General features: G+C 40.8%; 1 protein-coding gene across 1 annotated transcript in view; it reads left to right on the plus strand.

The window, feature by feature from the left end:
- The window catches only part of ANKRD55 (ankyrin repeat domain 55), a 50,807-nt gene that overhangs the window by 2,579 nt on the left and 28,518 nt on the right, over positions 1-19,710 (plus strand). Inside the window, exons 2-6 of the mRNA XM_055791483.1 lie at positions 4,600-4,722; positions 7,236-7,366; positions 9,433-9,542; positions 12,129-12,189; positions 15,730-15,858. Of these exons, the coding sequence (XP_055647458.1) occupies positions 4,600-4,722; positions 7,236-7,366; positions 9,433-9,542; positions 12,129-12,189; positions 15,730-15,858 (554 nt within the window). The remainder of the gene's footprint in view (positions 1-4,599; positions 4,723-7,235; positions 7,367-9,432; positions 9,543-12,128; positions 12,190-15,729; positions 15,859-19,710) is intronic.

Below are 19,710 nucleotides of genomic sequence, written 5' to 3' on the forward strand. Positions count from 1 at the left end.
TATAATACTTATCAATATTAACAGCAGCAGCAATATGGGACTTGAAGCCAACCAACATCAGAAACCTCTCCTTTCTTAATATTGCTTGGTGACATTGTGTGCAGTACCTGGCTTCAAATGTTTTGCCATTTAAACAGAGAAGCTAAACAAAGGCCTGGACTGGTACATTCACAGCCAGACACACACAAGGATTACCGCTTTGTTAAGCAATCAATAAATCCATAATATTAGAGAGTGAGTTACAATTTCCAAGAACTGCACTCATCCACCGCCCACTGACCCTTGGCAAGCTGAAATCAAATAAACTGCCCAGTAACGTGTCCTGCCAACAAGCCGTGGGAAATTACATAAGGCCTTTGGCTACTGGTGGAGACAAGAGGGTCTATAGCAAAGACGGGAGTTAATTATATACATAAATATTTCTTCTTTACAATGAGCATAAATTATCCTGTTATCCAGCCTTTAGTTTTCAAGACCTAGTGTTTTAGCAAGGTCTGAATCAGTCATTGTCAAGATCACACACACTAAGCTGCAGTGCAGGAGAAAGCATGCACTTACGTGTATCTCAACAGGCACTTTATAAAGCAGCACATCAGCTGACACAGAAAATCACGTAAAACATGCATTCTTCATAGGAGAGTTGGAGGAGAATTAATGTCACAAGCAGTATTATTTCATCGCTCTGAATCCTATAATCATTCTGCACATTTCATTATATACTCCCTTTTCCAACCAAAGACAATTACTTTGTCTTGAAGAAATGACATGCTTTTAAAACACTGTAGCTCATTTCAGATACAGTGGCTTTTAACTCTGATTCTGAGGATTTTAGGCACAAATTAAGATGTCACAACCCTTTATGCCATTTTTTCTTTGCTCACTGAGATCCTTCCAGACCTTTCAACACCACTGTCATGGAAGCCTGTAGTTTCTCCCTGTCTGTGCTTCATGCACAGGCTCCTAGCTGGACCTTCTGCCTTCCTGAAGCTGACTTACCAGTAGCACAGCAATTTTCCAAAATGAAATGTAAAATGGAGGGTCAGGCATTTGGCTGTTCATAATCCCTATATCCCACATGGTGCTGATGCCTCAGCCACAATCAAGCTCCCCAGCAGGGTAGGCTTACAGAGGGGGACACAAATGTTCAGTATGTCACTGTCACTCTCTGCAAAACACCCACCCTGAAAACCATTCCTCTTCTGCCCAGGAAGGCGTCTGCAAAAAGTAATGGCCTACAAGCTTTGTGCCCATGACCCCTCATTCCTTGACAGGGTAAGCTGGAGGAACATGAAGTGGGAGATGTCACCTGGAGCAAAGTCCATCCAGCACAAATGACATCCAATGTAGAGGAATTACAGAGGAATGAAGCTGGGTTAATTAACATCGATAACATACAGCAGTGGGCTGGCTTCAGGGGCGGTGGGTTGGCTGATGTGGATAATGTGCAGCTGTGGCTGGCTCCTGCTAAGTAGTTAAATAGCTCTAAGGGGGATGGAAGAGGAGTTCTGGATGAAGAGAGACTTGGAAGAAGCAGAGGGAGGAGAGACAAGGAGAGGCCCCAGATGAGGAGAGGCTGGCCGGAAGAGGAGCCCAGAGAAGGAAGACTCCAGATGCAGCAGAGGCAAAGAGCAGGGTGGGCTGGCCTGAAGAGGATGAAGAAACATCACGGACAGTAGATGAACTTTTGAAACCTTGTGGGGGATTGGCGCCTGTGCCAGGGCAAGGCGCAGGAACTACTTATTGAAGTTAACACCTTGTTGCAGCCAGCTAGTTTTGATAGTGCTGTGACAATCCAAAGCCCTCCTGGCATTTCCTGCTCCCTGTCATGTGAAGCATCAGGAGACCACACAACTGTCTTCTTCCTCACACCCCACCCAAAGCTACACAGGTCATGTCAAAGACACCCCACTTGAAATCATGTCACCCTACAGATATGGAATTAATGTCAGTCTCCTTTATGTCAGATGCACAATACGGGTGTGTGTCAGTTCCTCCTGGCCCAGTCTCCTTTGCCAGCAGGGTGACAGTGTAGTCCAACTGCCTCTCCTTGCACTGACAGCTAGTAGGACTCATGGGTGGGGAAGTGTGAATCTTGATGTGGCTTCGTGCTGCCATCCCTTAACAGGAGTGGAGCTTGTGTTCTGCAAAAGCAGGCATGGGGAAAACCTCTTTGTTCATTCACCCATTGATTCATTCAGAGGTTTGCTTCCTCTCATACAGGAGGATAATTGCTCTGGGCAAAGCAGATTCAGCCTGGAACAAGCAAAGGTGCAGGAGAAAACGTGTTTTGGTTTTAGTTAGATGAAAAAGGGCAGAGGGAGACAGGGACCCATGTGCAGGCATGCATCCATGTCCTTGCCTTCCCACCATACTGCCCTCCATGTAAGGTAAACAGCAAAAAGTACACAATTTACATGTGTAATGCATAAAAGGAGGTGAGAGCCCCCTTGGTCCACTGTCTGTCTCAGTACATCTAATAGTTTCTTTCCCAGTGCCAGCAGCATCTTCTCTGTACCATTCCCATATAGTAACCACCGCATGCAGTTGTGAGAGGAGCTATGTTGGTGCTCACGGCTGGCACCTCCTGTGTGCCTGCAGGGAGTGGCCAAGAGGAGCAACACAAGCAAGGAACCACTGGCTTGTCTCCTTGCTTTCCACCCAGCCCATATTACACCCCTCTTTGCGTAAGGGACTAGCTCAGACCTGAGCTTGTTATTAACATGCCCTTGCTGACTTTACTGATTGTGAGAGCAGCCTGCAGATCTGGCACGATAAGGAAATCTGATTAATGAGCCCTGTGGTCAAGTCACTTCTTTTTTCATGTGCTAGTCACTGATGATGACTCTGCAGAAGCAATGCCTCTTAGTCTCTCCTGATCTCCCAAGCACACAGGTCAAAGCTTCTCAGGCAAATGAACAGCTCCCTCAGCAACAGACTCCCCAATAAAATAAAAATCAAGTTAACATTTTTAATTCACAAATTTTATCAAATGTGTAATTTAAAAGACCAGCTGGAAGAAAGAAAATAAATTATTTTCAGTTGAGTAGTGATGGAGAGGGAATCTGTGCACTGGTGAAGGCAGATTTAACATCAGTTTTCTAGTCTTCCCAATTGCACAACCGGAGCTCCAGCTTTGACAGACTAATCTTCCCCAGGGTGAGAGCTGATTGCGTTTCCATGGCAGCCAAGTTTTGAAGCTGAGAGTGACAATTGCATCCTGGGGAGAGAAGATCACATGTGGGGAATTACGCTGGCTGTAAACCCTGTGGAGCTCATGCAGGTTCATCTGTGACAACATCTGATCACAATGTGCATAGCATGGCTAATACTTTAAAATTATCGTAAAAGATCTTGTATCACTCAAAAATATATATGACAATGTTTAAAATATGATTTGTTTCAGTGTGTTAATAATAATACATCGGTTATGAAAAAGACCTTTTTTTTACTTTTCTTTTTTTACTAACTTTTCAAATTCTCTTTAAACCATCTCCCTTTTTTGTGCACAGCTTACATAGTTATGCTATCTCCAGAAGACATGACAGTGACCATCACTTCATCCGTCTTTCCTTTGATCAACTCGCTAGTGTGATTTAGGCATCAGTTTTACATTCTTCTGCTAACAAGGTAGTGCAGCAGCTGGACAAATGCTGCACTCTGTAGCTCTAACCCTCAGCCACAATGAACAGCACAGCTCACTGCAGCTATACTTATTTTTGAGTTAATAGAGATCAGAAACTCTTAAAAATTAAACATGAGACTGTGGCTGACCAACAAAACTTATCTGCATCATTTGACCATTACATCAGATTTGACCCTGCACCAAAAGATCAACTGCTTTGACTCCTGGAGTTAACAAATTAATAGTCCACTTGAAGGCAAAGAAGGTGTAGGCATATGGAACATGGGATGACCAGTCTGGAAGGAAGTTACAGACAAAAAACCAAAAGACAGAATAATGAAATTGATTTCTCTAGAAAGAAAAAACTGAGGAGTGTTCAGGAACAGGTCCTGCAAGGCATCTCTTTAAATAATACCTCATACTGTAATTGCCAAACAAAATAAACCTCTCCTGGGTTCCAAGCAATAGTCCATCTTTCCTTTTTGCAGGAATCATTAACACAAGTTATTGCTGCCACAAGTTCACTCTCCTGAGAAGAGAATTCCCCTGGGTACTGCAGGGAAAGGAGGTGAAAAACCTGTCTTCTGACTGGTGCAAGGATAACACTGAAACTGAAAACACCTGTGTCCTGGTTTCATCCTATCTCTTAAAAGTGTGGCCAGCAATATCATGAACCATTTCAGTTATTACTTCATTGTTTCTCAAGTCATGTTATATTAATGTTAGTATGATTTCTTATAAGAGGTGAAACTTTCCAGAAGTTTCCTTACATCCTCTCAGTGTCTATGTTTGACAGCTTTTGGAAGAAGTTACGATGAAAAATGTTTCAGATGACTAACACAAAAAACAGTGCTGTTTAGATACATTTTATTCCACCTTGAGTTATATAGTCATAAAACCTCAGTGAAATAAGTGTCATTATTTTCACTGTTAATCATTTTTACTTGCTCTCTGCTTACTCATGGACATACCTGTAGGTGATGCAGCAGAAGAGGTTGACTTGACTGTGGTTTACCAAGCAGCAGCTAATGGTGATGTGAACACACTAACTGCAGTGATTCGAGAAGATCCTTCCATCCTGGAGTGCTGCGACAGTGAGGGTAAATGAAGGCCAAGCTTGTTCTCCGGGGATTAGTTGATTCAGCTTGCAATTAGATTTTCCATTTTTTATCCTGATATTTACATTCGGCAATTTATATTTAGAAGCAGAATATGGGAAATGTGAGTTATTCTTTGGAACATCCACTGGAAATACTCAGTTTGGATACTTCTTTCCCCCTGTAACTGTAAGGTTTTTTTTCTATGGGTACAAATAAGTTGTTTTTCTATAATCACAGTACTTTATCATGAATCTATTTTCTCTTCTTTAGGGAGATGCTAAGAAATTGTTGTCGTTTCAGGGAAAGAAACCCCCTATTTTTTATCAAAGCCAAATTCTATACATTCTGCACATTTCTAGAGTAGGGTTTCCAGTCTTTTGCACTTAAGAAGCATGTGTACAGACACAGTTTGAATGATTTTGTCATGCAATTATTTGCCAAAGTGTTGGTTATACAATGTGCAATGATCTAAATAATCTGTTTCATCTGTGAGACTCTGGGCTTTTTGATTTTGTGTTCAGGTTACTATTTAATGGTTTTACGAAGTTCTGTCCATTGGCTGGCTTTTATATACATCTATTTCCCAAGTGAAGTAGAGCCACAGATCTCTGGAAGCTTCTCTGAAGGAAGACTGTTTATTCAAAAGTATTTTTGTTGCAGTTTACCACAACCTGGCAATAAAGGGCCTGGGGGTGCTGGTTGGTGGCCAGCTGAACTTGAGCCAGCAGTGTGTGTCCAGGTGGCCAAGAAAGCCAAAGACACCTGGCTTGTATCAGAAACGGTGTGGCCAGCAGGACTAGGCCAAGTCCCCCTGCACTGGGCACTGGTGAGGCCACCCCTCGAACCCTGTGTTCAGTGTTGGGCCCCTCACTGCAAGAGGGACACTGAGGTGCTGGAGCGTGTCCAGAGACGGGCAGTGGGGCTGGTGAAGGGTCTGGAGCACAAGTCTTATGAGGAGTGGCTGAGGGAACTGGGGGTGTTTGGCCTGGAGAAGAGGTGGCTCAGAGGAGACCTCATCACTCCCCACAGCTACCTGAAAGGAGATTGTAGGCAGGTGGGGGCAGGTCTCTCCTCCCAGATAACAAGAGATAGGGCAAGAGGAAACAGCCTCAGGTTGTGCTGGGGAGGTTTAGATTGGGTATTAGGAAAAATTCCTTCACCGAAAGTGTGGTCAAGCATTGGAACAGGCTGCCCAGGGAACTGGTGGAATCACATCTCTGGAGGTATTTAAAAAATGTATAGATGTGGTGCTTAGGAACATGATTTGCTGTTGGATTTGGCAGTCCTGGGTTAACAGTGGGACTTTATGGTCTTAAAGGTCTTTTCCAACCTAAATGCTTCTATGATTCTCTTAAAAGGTCCATATGAACGCTGTCTATTCTTATCTTTAGCTGTTTTCATAAAGTTACCAGTTTTCCCTACATTTGAAAGCAAACATCCTAACTGTTACCTTTAAAACGTCTGTTGGTCAGTAGGGAAAATGCTTAATCAAGCTAAAATGCTCTCCGTCCAGATTTTACTGGGAGAGGGACTAGGTATGAAGGGCAGTGAGTGGAGACAGACTCTTTCAGCTCCAGAATGAACTTGTTTACTAGATTGTACATGCAAATGGAACTAAAGACCAGTCTTGTGAGACAAAACAAACAGCTTATGTCCTGCACATATAGCAGAGTCTGCACAATCTCAGGTTGGGTAGTATGTGTTTGCTCAGCAGTCTCATTGAATCCAGTAAGAATAAATATTCTTCAGTTGTCTGAAGTTTCTAGTAGCCTTATTATTTCTAATATTCATGTTTATTCCCAGTTTAGTCATTTTAAATTGCTTTGTCAGATTCTGCAGGAGAACCTCTTGCTGTTATTCAGCAGCTAACAGAATGGAAGGAAGAGCAAGCAATTAAAAGATATCATAATCCTTCGTTATGTTTAGTATTAGGTTTGGATATAGATATCTGTTTTTCTCCAGCACATAAATTGTTTGCAGAATATTTTTTTAAAGTGGTTATGACAACAGAGAATATTCTAGAGCAAATCCAGTCTTTAAAATAAGTAATCTACATAAAGCATCAAGTCACACACATGCACCTTTGCACAGGACACAGCTTGATTTCATAAATCTTTTGAATATACAGAGACAGAATGAAGTTGATTTGAGAAAATTAGCCAAGCACCACCAGGCTACTAGACACTGAAGAATATCAGCCTCCAAAATGGTGTACAAAGCCAACAGTTCATACTGGGAGCTTGTCAACAGAAAAACACTTTTCCTTCCAGAAGTACAGTTAATGGGGCAAGGTTTTTTTGCTAATGAAGTCATGCTCTTTTTAAATTCAGTGGTCAGTAACTGGCATAGCAGTTACTTCCTGCCTATAAAAAGCTGAATACAACTGTTGGACAGTTGTCAGAGAAAGGATTTGTTAATTTGCCAGTGCTAACATTAGCAAATAAGAAAATATCTCTCTCTTATGGCTTTGACAAAATAAAAATTGTAAAAGAATGTTTGACTTTCTTCCCCAGGTTGCACACCTTTGATGCATGCTGTGTCAGGACGCCAGGTTGACACAGTGAAGCTTCTGTTGAAGATGGGAGCCAATATTAATACTCAAGATGCTTGTGGACGTACCAGTTTATCTCTGGCAACTTATCTGGTACCAAGACATGAGGGCAAAGGATATAAAGATACATGGAGTGAAGGGAGTAAATGTGCAGACCAAATAAGATTTCTGCTTACACTACAGAAAGAAAAAAAGTACAAAACATTTGGTTCTAGACAATAGTGAAATGGTAAACTTTACCGTAATGCAAATGGAGCAATGATTATTAGAAAAGGATCAGGACTCTTCTCAGAGTGTCCCTTCTCTTTTGACTTGTGAAATCATTGCATGGTATGGGGATCTTACTAGGTCCAGCGTCCTCTGTGTGATTTCAAGAAAGCCACTTGTTTCTGTGAGCTCAAAAGTCCCCTTTTGTTCTTAATGTGCAGATGAACTTCTTCACTCCCACTGACAGGAACAGATATTTATGCTCCAGAGAGGGCATTCCTATCTCAAATTCTGGTGGTCAGCAGGCATGTTTTCCTGCACACCACATAAGCCAGAGCATTGCCTTTTTTTCACTACAGTTCTGGACCTTGGATGGCCAGGTTAAGAACTTAGTGCTGCAGGTGCCAGTGCAGACTTTCAGACTGTGAGCAATCCAATCCCCCAATCAAACCACATGCCAGTGACAGCAGGGGCAGATATCCCATTAAGAAGTTTGGGAAGGGAGATGCAGTGCTCTCTATCTGAAGTACACAAGGATTACCGTCTTCTCCTTAGTCTTCTACTCCTTGCTGGAGGTAATTCAGGATTCAGAGAAAGGCTGGGGACCAAGTTAGCTGGCAGAGGCATTGACAATGGGCTTCCATTATTAGTTGGACAGAAAGGAGGAAGAAATGTTCACCCATGCTGCATAGTATGAGTTACAGCTGGATGACCACCAGTTCATTTAAACAGATACCGTGGCAGCCTAATTAAACTATATCCCTTGCATATAGTCTCTTCCTGCAAATTCAGGACAAAAACAAAGCTCCTACTCACCTTTGCAACATTCAGCCAGAAAATAAGTGTAGAAAACAGCAAAACAGGCAGCCTCATTCAGTGCAAGGAACATGCCCTGCTTACTTCAGAATAAACATTTCCTCTGCCAGCTATTTTCAAAAAATCCCATAATTGGTGTCATGCTCCTTTTTTTCCTTCCTCTTTTCCCAGAGGGGAGAAAATATTTTTTGGAAAAAAAGAAATGACTGGAAAAGATTTAAACCACCCAGGCTTCGAAGTTTCCATTTCTATTTCTATGAAGGATATAATCAGGGGTCTAGAGAGCATTTGGCTGTGATGTCTGTCCTGAATTCAGCAGAGAATTGCATGCAGAATTCAGCGGTCTTGCACTTCCACCAGGAGCTGCACCAGAGGTGTTCTGATTCCATCATTGCACACCTTTTCCCTATAAATGCTGGTAAAGGCGATCCAACATAGCTCATACAGGAGGGAATGGTCTTTATTGATTGCCTATGGAGGTTTGAACAAAACACTTAAACCCATGCTCAATTTCTCTGGGACTTAAGTATACACTGAAAGATTTATGCAGTCAGAACCAGATTGTTTACTTGCTTCTTTGTTGAGGTGATCAATAGAAGGTTTTAGTCCAAGAACTGATTAATCCCATCTCTTTTGGTGCCATTTTCAGTCTGACGTTTTTAATTCAAACTTCTGCAACAATGTTTGCAAAACCACACTCTAAGGCTTTTTACTATTGATTTGCCATCCCTGCTAAAATTTCATAAAGGAAATGAGATTAAGTGCTCATGCTCTCAGTTTAACCTAGTATAATTAAATCCACATGCAGGAGTACGTGTACCATTTGCTAGTGATACAGGGATTGGCTGTTTACTGTCTGCTGTTTACTCTGTCAGTACCTGCCACAGCAGCAGAAAAAACAAAATGCAATGTAAAGAAAACGCTTTATCAGAGAAATAAATGACTGTGCTAGTCTGAAACTTGGACTCCAAAGGGGAACTGCTGTCAGTGCTGAGAGACCTCTATTGGGGAAACAAAAAACCAGTTCCTCATACTGCGGAAACAGTTAAAGGCGTACACAGGTGCCAGACCACCAGGAAAGATCTGGCCTGATGCATTTCACTTTCGTCTTTGACATGTTCTGATTTCTTTTTTAGGGCTGGCTGGAAGGCTGTGTCAGCCTGCTCAGAAACGGTGCTAAGCAGAACATACCTGACAAAAATGGGAGGCTGCCACTACACGCTGCTACTGCAGAGCCTGATGTGAGGTATGTCCCAGGCTCCAACAGTATTTGTTGGTCGATTCTCAACAGACAGTCACCAACACAAGGTACCGAGCCCAAAGGGGAGCCCCAGTCAGGAAGGTTAGCTGTGAGTTACATTTGTGACCTCCTCCTTTGTTTACTGGTTATCATAAAAAAAGGTAGAGAGGAGGAAAAGCATTGTACAACACTTGTGTAACAGAGATATATGGCCAAGCAAGGTGAGGAGCCTGCTTTAAGATCACAATAGCAGAAGGGGGGAAAAAAACTTATAATAGAGGTTGAAAACCTCCGTCTCCCCTAATTAATCACCTTTCTTCCACCTCCCCACAAGAAATACAAGAAGCTCCTTCTCTGGACTTGTCCTGAGTAGCACAGCAAATGTGAGGGAAGTTTTTCACATGGCAACTTCTTTGAGAGCCTCTGCTTAAAGGGGAAGCTGAGGTTTGGTGTACTGGCTCATTTTTAACTACTTTTACTGAAGGTGGAGTAACAACTACAGAGTGTCTTCACAAGAAGTCTTAAGAAAGATCCCCTTTGTATCATTCCAGTCTGTGATAATAAGAAGGTTCAACAAATTTCAATTTGTACATCTGAATAAATTCACTTAAAAACCTCTAAGTAAACAGTGCTTGGAGGGATAAGAAGATATTAGAGATATACAAAATGTTCATGTAACTTAATCACTCAGTCTACGGTTTTGCTGCTGTTGGCGTATCAGACCAGACCAGACCTCTTGTGTGTTTCCACTGATTTTGCGCTCCAGCCTTTTTTAACAGCTTTATTCATTTTCCTTATTATCATTGCTTTTCATGCATCACTTGGAGAGAATAGCTTGAGGTTTCTGCAAAAGTACGGGTCACTATCATTAAACAAAACCTCCACAGAAGGAAGACGATGTTTGTTCGACACTGCATGTGCTCTACTTGAAAGGAAACAGTAATCTACTTCACCAGCATTACACAGGGTTGCCTGAACGTTTTTCACATTCTCCATGGATATGGGCAGAACTTTGCTCTGCACAGGAGCTTACCAGTTGCTCAGTTCCTTTCCCTCTCTTCTCACTGGGTTTGCTCTATGCTCAGAAGACATGCCTGAACACTGAGGTGGAGGCTCTTTCACCCCGGTCATTGCCAAGAGGGTATATGCAGTGGCCAGCTATGAAAAGCTTTTTCAGCCAAGTTTGAAAGCTGGCAGCCCGCTGCTACAACCCCATGTGCTAGAGGCAGCACAACGACCACTGGAAATGTCTTTCTTCTGAATAATTTACATTATGTAGTTGTTTATTACTGGGGGCGGGGGGGCAGCAGGTGGAGGAATGAGTTTGTCGTGCAACATTCTCAGCTTGACCTGATCCCCGCACCTGAGCACAGTTCAATCCAGAAAACATACTGGAAGTTGTTGAAGATTGTCCTGATGAAAAGCAGCAAAAGATTTTCATTCAGTCTCCTATGCATGGGAATAAATACATGGTTGTGTACACTTACCTGTGCATTATATGTATATTTATCAGAGTCCCCTCCTTGACACTTCATCATCTTTTAATTTCCTTGCAAAACAGCACGTCTTTTAAATAATCATGTTTTGAATGTTTCTAGCAAATTCACACCTTCAGATGAGCCACAGATTTGCATTATGATCTTATCCAGGGGTACACTGAGGATATATCTTTCCTTTTGCTAGAATCATAAGAACTGTACACCCATGTTAGGATCTATGTTATTTGGCTTTGTTATAGCCTGTGACAGGATGGTCCTTTTCATTTCCATGGTCCACCTGTGTACATGATCCAAACACTTAGCTTCCTACTATAAAACACAACCATCTTCACCAAACCCATAGTGATTTTGGAACATCTTCATAGGATACCAAAAAGAAAAGAAAAGCAAAATTCATGCAGTGTTAAAAATATTATTGCACTTGAATAATAATATTTCATGTAACTATTTTATTGTAACTGTTCCCTCCACCAGAGGGGAGTGTTTGTAGTCTGATATTCTATAAAAACATGAACCAAAGCATTGCTGTACTTTATACCATGACAATGGCCCTATAGCAGCAGACACTTGTAAAATGCTATTGGTATTTTATATACAAGGCCTTCTAGAATACTATTGGTTTGTGTGTGTGTAGATATATAGTATGCATGCATGCATATACACACACACACAAACACGTACACATCATCACATTAGTCCAAGAGCTAAGGAGAGTGGAAAATCCTTTCAGAAAATGGTCATTATCATTTCTGTTTGTTTAAAACTTTATCAAATAGGATTACAATGAATTGCTAAGCTACCAAAAACTGCACACATGTATAGTATTACACACTGATTCTAGCCTGGCAATCAGCACAAAAATTCTTCCTAGTGGGTATACTTTTAATTCACAGAACTAAACTTTTGTTGTTACAGTAAGCTATAAAGTCCTGTTTGCTTTTCTAGTACGACAAAGCTCAGACCTAAGATTCTGACCTGTGCCCATCACTAATACTGAATTGTCTTGAAATTGCATGTTATGTTTCTCAAAAAATGTCAGATTTTCAGGTTTAGTCAGGAGTACACGACACTGATTATGTCATTGCTTCTGCAGGCTTCTGAATGTGCTTCTGCAGCAGTCAAATCTTGGTGAAATTAATCATCAGGACAATGAGGTGAGTGAGCTTGTGCATTTTACAGTCCCAGGCTCTGAAAGCATATAAGTCTTGCTGTTCAGAAAGAGTCCACTGTAATTCATCAATTTTATGATGAGACCATGCACTAGTCAAAAATTTCTGTAACACTTTTGCTGAAATCTGAAAAGCATTATCTCATTTTTCATACTACACATGATGCACCTTTAGGCTAATAAACCTTCTCCATACGCTGCCAACTAGGGAGTACTTTGAGTCAGTCTCTTAACTCACTTGCCAAGACATTAATTGCTTTTGATTCTTCTAAAGTTAGACATCGGACTAAATCTTCACCTTTACCAACCATCCCATCATTAAAGTACTGTTCTCAAGAAAAAATTCAGAAAACGAGTGTTACACAGAACAGCCATGAAGCTACACAAATTTATGCTGTCCTCTGATTGTTAAAGAATTGTGCCCTGCATATATATATATATATATACACATAGTGTACAGAGGAGAGTATTAACTTCCCAAATGTTTTTTTTCTCCAAATAGAGAAGCCAAGACACAAGAGAGACTCTGCATGTCTCTTCATATGTTTCTTTTCACTCTAACAATTGCTCAAGGATGCATCTCTTCTCCATGGTGCCAGAATCGCCACAGGGTTGTTAATTTTCCTTCTTCCCATGAACCTTCCTTATCCACTGGATGGTTTGCAGACCCTGCTCACAACAGCCTAAAACAGATGTATGCTTTGTCTTGGTGTATAATTATGTTGCTGATGAATTGCATGGAACCACGGATCAAAATTTCAAGCTGTAATGTTTTGCTGTAATGCATTGCTACATGCAATTTGGAACTTTTAGTCCATCTCTGTCATTTGGCACTGAGAAGATATTTGTTCAAGTGTAAGTACTAATGCCTGAATATTCATGTTCTCTGGAAAATGTGGATCCTCAGAAATGATTGCAGCTAATAGAGCTGTTCTCTTGGCATAACTAAAACACTTCAGTTTTCCCATCTTACACTTGAGAAAAACACCCCAATGAATGCATGAACACGTAAACAGTAAGAAATACATCTGGAGGTTTCATAGTTTCCACAACAGTGGCTTTCTGTGGGTTTACTTATGAAGCCTGTAAGATAACAACGTGAAGAAACATTCCCTGAAAAAGCCTCGAAGCCAGGCAAGAAAAGTGTCACACTATATTTCTCACAATCATTTCTTGTTTTTTCTCCTTTTACATCCCCTATTGCTCCTTATTTTTCATACATGTGCAATTGTTTGACAGTTTCACCTTTAATATTATCTTCTGCTGGATCTTCAGCTTTGACAGTTCCGGTATCACCCTCATGCTTCCTCTCACAAACAGTACTCTATCTACAGATGCCACTCAAAGACAGTATCACCATGCACAAATCAGATGGGTGCAAGCTACACAGTCATTGCCCACTGCAGCAGGCCTGCACGTGTGAGCTGCCATTACAACCAGCTAAATGCTCTTTGCTCAGTTGGGTGCTCAAACAGGACATGTGGAATGTATGAATTACTAGAAAAGAAATAAAGAACAAAACAGCAGCCTTATACTCTGAATCCTTGGTGCATCCGCATCTTGAATGCTGGCTGTAAGAGTAATCTGAAAAAGGATATACAAGAAAAGGAACAGAAAAGGACTACCAAGATGGCAATAGTTAGAGAGTAGCTTCCTTTCATGGGCAGACTAACAACTAGAACAAACTTATTACAGTAGGACTTTCAGCTAGGCAACTATGTCAGAGAGATGATGTAATACAAGTCCATCACATAATAAATTGCATGGAGAAGATGAAAAGAGAATTATTATTAACTGGCTTTTACATCTAAAATGATGGGGGCACCTACAGAAATTTAAACAATTACTTTTTCAGAAAGTGCATCATTATCCAGTGGAGCTCTGGATGTCATAGGAAGTCTTTGATCTGATTACCAAATGTTAGGTGACTGTATATCATCAAGCTTTGTTTCTTGTTTTCTCACTAAGCGTCTGCTACTGATCTCTCTGAGCTGCATCCCTGTGCTAGAGATATCTTTGATCTCTACCTACCGTTTCCACACTCTTATATTACAGCTGACTTTGCTGGTTACCAGAGTAGAAAGAGAGAAAATTGTTCTTCAAGGATTGTTTTGTCCATATCAACAGACTGAGAGTAGATGATGGAAAGCTAGCCTGGTACACTGTAGCTCTTCTTTCAGTGATTTTTCCTGCTTTTCAGGACTAGAGATGAGGACCCATTTGCCAGGTGGAAATCACTTCACTGAAGCATCACTTCACAGCACTCACAGATACTGAGTGTTCATTAACAGTATCAAGTCCTTTGTGCCAAAACCTTGGTCCACCGCTGTCAATGGCAGAGCTCCCATTAATTTCAGTTAAGGCAGGATTTTACCCTCGTTTTTGGTTTTAGAAAGCCAAAACTCCCATGATTAAGCTTTGCAAATCCTAACTAAAAACAAAACTGCTTGTTCAGCTGCTCTGTTTTGCCATCACCTGTGCTTAAGCCACCTGGGGGTGTGAAAAGCCTTATAAGATACATGATGAGTGACAGAAATTCATGTTAGGGCATTCAGACTTCTAGATGGAAGATCACTGCTAACAACATCCAGTATTAATACATTGATAAGCTGTTTGCATCAATGTTTTATAGCTCATGTATCTGAGTTGTTGCTAATTGGATTTATGGTGTTTTTGTCAAGTTTTAATTTCTTTTCCACTCCACAATTTTTGCTTTTTATCATTTTGGAAACCAGGAAAGACTCTTGAAATGCATTTTCCCTGATAAGAGGTAGTAACGCCTGCCAAAGTAAACTGTTACCACACCTGAACAACACTACCAATTTTTAAGAAACACATTGAATGAGTAACTTTATACAGAAAATCTTTAATATTATGGATGTAGAGTAAAATACAGGTGTGTATAACAATGCTGAAGAAAGTGCAAATAGAGGCCATGAATTCTCTGATCTACCAAGACTGACTGAACACAGCTAAGATGGAAATGAAAATACAGGTCAATAGCTTACCATTTGCTTTGTTTTCTCCCTAAACGGTCAATATGAGATGTTTATATTGTGACTTTTTTATTGAGATCACTGAGCCAGTAACTTAGCTTGCTGATTAGTGCCAGCTAGAATACTAGCTTATAGTATTTATTTTGGATCAAAGACAAGACCTAAAATAAACATCACACTGTGTCATGTCAAAGAACCTGTCTAAACCAGGCTTTTCTCACAGGATCCAAACTGAGCAGAGAGGAACCATCCCCAAGCCACAGTGACCCTAACCACGCATTATTTATAATACGCTATAGTCACGTACAAAAGAAGTGTTTGTATTTGTATTCATTTTCTGTAGTAACTCAAAAAGTTGTTTGGTTCCCCCTTATCCACTAATTCAGAAGCTGTTACTAATTATTCCAAATCAAGATAGGGAAGAACCTGTCAGTCCCAAATGGTTTTAGAACTGTCTAGGTTATCTACAGAGACTTGAAGGATGCTCCTGTGAGTGACAATTATTTGCTCTCTGGGTTTGTGGCTTTCAGGGAATGACTTCACTCCACTGGGCTGCTTTCCACAACAGGCCCCAGCACACACAGACTCTGCTGCACAAGGGAGCAGACCTGACTCTGGTGGACAAAGACTTCAAAACAGCTCTGCACTGGGCAGTACAGGTGAGCCACAGCCATGGTTTCAACAGGCAATTGTTTTGGCTGTGAAATGAGGAAAACAGATGTTAGGAATGCCTGCCAACAGCCCCAGCATTTTGCCAGTGGACATGGATCAACGATCTAGTATCTTTGTAGAGCAAGGCGTACTTAATATAAACTCAGTGCTGTCGCCCTAAACAAACTTACCATTTATCTCACTGGGACTATGTATATGCTTCATGTTGAACTCATACTTAAATTTTTTCACTGAATCAGGGTTGCAAAAATCAGCAGCTTAAATAGTCTTGCCAAAGGCCTTTGGGAATAAAATAATATAAACACAAGTAAAAACATATTTAAACAGCTATAGTTGTGGAATAATTAGATGAAGCATTGAGGCCTTACTTCTCTGGCGATTAGTGAAGAGAAGGAGCCAAACACATTTCCTGCTCAGCTGTATGTTCCTATCTCCTATGCAGAAAAAAAAAAAATCACATTGCTAAAAATTACTCAGGCCATCATTAGAGAAGGAAAACACCCAGATTTAAAGTGGCATTAAACACTGTATTATGCAATTGGTAGTAAGTGGTCTAAAATTTAGTATAATTTACTAAGTTACGCCTAAAATTTACTGCAGAAAACATCCCAGATGAAATTATAACTTGCTCACTTGCCATAGCAAGTTCCAGTATCAATGTTCAAAACACCTGCACAACAGATAGGCAGAAATAGAACTTGTATGAAAATCCAGTAACATTTTCCTACAATGACTAAGTATTTGCATCTTCACCTTTTGGTCTAAGTTCACTCATCTTAAAAAATCTGTCAGCAAAGAAATTTAAAAGCTCTGAACTGCCACATACTGTATTTGTAAATGAGTAAGGACACCTAGGACAAATAATCTCTTTTCTTCCAACCACAGCCTCCCACAGATGGTTCACATACAATAGGCTCAATTTTAGTTTTCCTGAAGTAAAGGTGTATTTTGGCCTCTGCAACTGCTAATATTTCAACAACAGTTTTATTCCTCTTTAATCCTAATCAGTTAGAAATTGGGCTACATCCTTTGCTGTTTTGCCTTAGGGGGCCTAAAGGTATCTACTTTAAAACTGTTGTGCCTTTTTACTAGGCTTACCCCAGTGCAGGCTGCTTTCAGTGGGAAATTTCTGAAACTCAGGCAAGCTCCTGCAGGCCAGGCAGAAGTCTGCATCATAGCTTGGGGAACAAGCTGTCTCTCGAACAGAAAGACAAAAGGGAATCCCCTTCATATCATGACCCCCAGAGCTCCCCCTCATACCTTAATCTTTCCCTGATTCTGTATTTTGTAAATTTTATTATTTAATTTCACCATTAACTCCCACGGCCCCTTTTTCTCACAAACATGCAGAACAACTCTTGAGAAAGGGGGAAATTAAAAATGCACAAAACTCAGCTGGGCTCTGGTGGCACTAAATCACAAATCCCTCTTCTTTGTTCCTTTAAGGTGCTCCCAAAAATCAGAGGAAATGTGCAGAATGACCCTCCCTTTTTTTTTTTTTCCTTGAGAGTTTTCTACTATGAAACCTTATAAATTGCTTCTTCCATCCACATACTTCTCCATATTCTAGGTCCAGAAAGTGTATCTGAAATACAAGAGCATGCAACAGATCTGTTAGTATTTCTCTTACTCATTTTCTGCCACCCTGTTAGGCTCAGGAAAGAGAAATAGATACTGTGGGCAAACATGACTTTCTTTGCTATGACAGAGAGCAGAACAACAGCTCTTCTGGGTGGGATCATCATTATGTCTAACAGCCTTCTCTGTGGCTGCTGGAGAGGGGATATTTTTTTCTTTAAGAATTGTATTAATATCCTCAGAGAACAAGAGACTCACAGAGCTCAGACAGTACCAGCTGCAGGGGTTGTTTTCAGCTGAATAGGGCCCTGTGTTTAATTTCATTTATAAAAAATGCAGCAAGGGGAAGACCAGGCACTGCACAGAAAGTTTCAGAAGGAAACTTTGCAGGAAAGAGTTTGTGCACACTGCGCTGAAACAGAGCAGGACCACTTACAAACCATTGCCCACCATTTGAAACCAAATTCTCAGGCATGTTTCATATGGAATGATTGTTCCATGCTTGCTGTTTCTGAGTGCAACTTTGGCACTTGATCTCCCATCACACAAATGGTGGCTGTGGAGTCCCAGCTATGTAACTCAACAGACCTTGCCTGCACCAAGCTCTGATCGACTGTAAAGCTCAAACCTCCTGCCACTTGAGTTCATGCCTTCAGCGCAAATGTGTTACATTGGTGTCAAAACCACAGATCATTCTGGTTTGAAGTGAGAATATCTCGTGTCACATTTTTTACACATGCAGTATTTTTAAGAGCTGGTGCAGACAGGACTATATTAAAAGTGCCTCAGGAGGTATTTCTCTTCTTTCATTGCAGCCAGCAGTAATTGCTGTAAAGAAAAGGAAACACATCTTTGTAACAAAAAACTGTTACCTGATACTGGAACAAAGTATAAAGTCATTCTAATACTTCTAAATAATGGTATCGTTAAAATCCTAGTAAAATATAGTATGTACTGTACAGTATACACTATCATACTTACATACTATCATATCATAGTAGTATTAGTACCTTGGGAATAGCCTGGGAAGATTTGGAGTCCTCCTGCATTGCCTTACCAGTTGTAATGATTTTTACCAGAAGTTTCTTTGTATCTTTCTTAAAACTCTGGCTCCCAAAGTCATATGGTTATGTAAAATACCAGCTTTCATTTAAAGAATAAAAAATTAATCAAACAAAGATTTCTTCTAAAGTGAAGAAATGCAGACCTCTAGGGATAAAAAGAAGGCAACTAAAAAGAAACCATTAAAAATAATATTTTGCCACATGGATCTGCGCTTATGGCTTTTTTGTAGGTTGATTTGGAGTGCAAAGCTTTAAAAAATTACAAGCCTGCATATTTGCTCCATAGCAACAATGCAATTATTTCATTCCCCCATTTCCTGCAAGCAGAGTGAAATACCTGTATCTTAATATCTTAAACACGTTGTAAAAGAAAAGCATAGGCAATTATCCATTTATGTTTGGCTAAGCAAGCACAGCAGCCTCTCTGTAATTACTTGGAAGGTGAGAGCATGCTTAAGTTTCAGGATCTCTAGGAATGAAATCTCTCTGTTGCTGCAGGGCATCTCAAGGACAGAGTGGCCACCCACCCAGGGCAAAGGAAGGAGCCAGGGAAGGCAGCAGTGGCTCAGGGCCAGGGTTTCTCCTGAGAGATCACTGCACTCCTTCTCTCTGCCTAGCACCATTTTTTTTTTTTACTGTGGGTTGCCTGTGGTGGAAGAACTCAGAGAGACTTCCAAAGGCTTCTGAAAACTTGGTGTTTCTCCATGGCAGACATGTTTGTTGTTGCATTAGGCCAGAAAAGGTGCATTTGCTAGCATTGTTTGCAGTCTGGTTGGTTTCAGGCAGACTTGTTTCACTGCGAAATTGTACCTCATTTTTCCTTGTTCTATGCAGTTTTCTAGAGACAGCTAAAAAGTAGTGATTTCTTTTTTTCATGTTACTAAACTTTAAAGACAATTTTGCCTGTCAGGCAAACAAATGAAAAACAGATTTCATCTGCATATTTTGAGCATACCCTTAAGAAATCTGTTTCTTGTGTAAATATTGTCATTCCAGCAGAGGTACAGCTGTTGCTCATGGAGGCTGGACCCTCTGCATAGCAGCAGGGCTCTACAGAGTGAGCTGTCAAGTTGCAAAACAAGGAGGAAAAGAGTTTGCAAATAGTTTTGAGTAGGAAATAAACTTGCTCCGATACCATCAGAAGCTTTTTCCAAAAAGTACACTAAACATTTGTGACGAAGTCTGCAATAGTAAACT

The sequence above is a fragment of the Falco peregrinus genome, chromosome Z, assembly GCF_023634155.1.
Source record: "Falco peregrinus isolate bFalPer1 chromosome Z, bFalPer1.pri, whole genome shotgun sequence".
Lineage (NCBI taxonomy): Eukaryota > Metazoa > Chordata > Aves > Falconiformes > Falconidae > Falco > Falco peregrinus.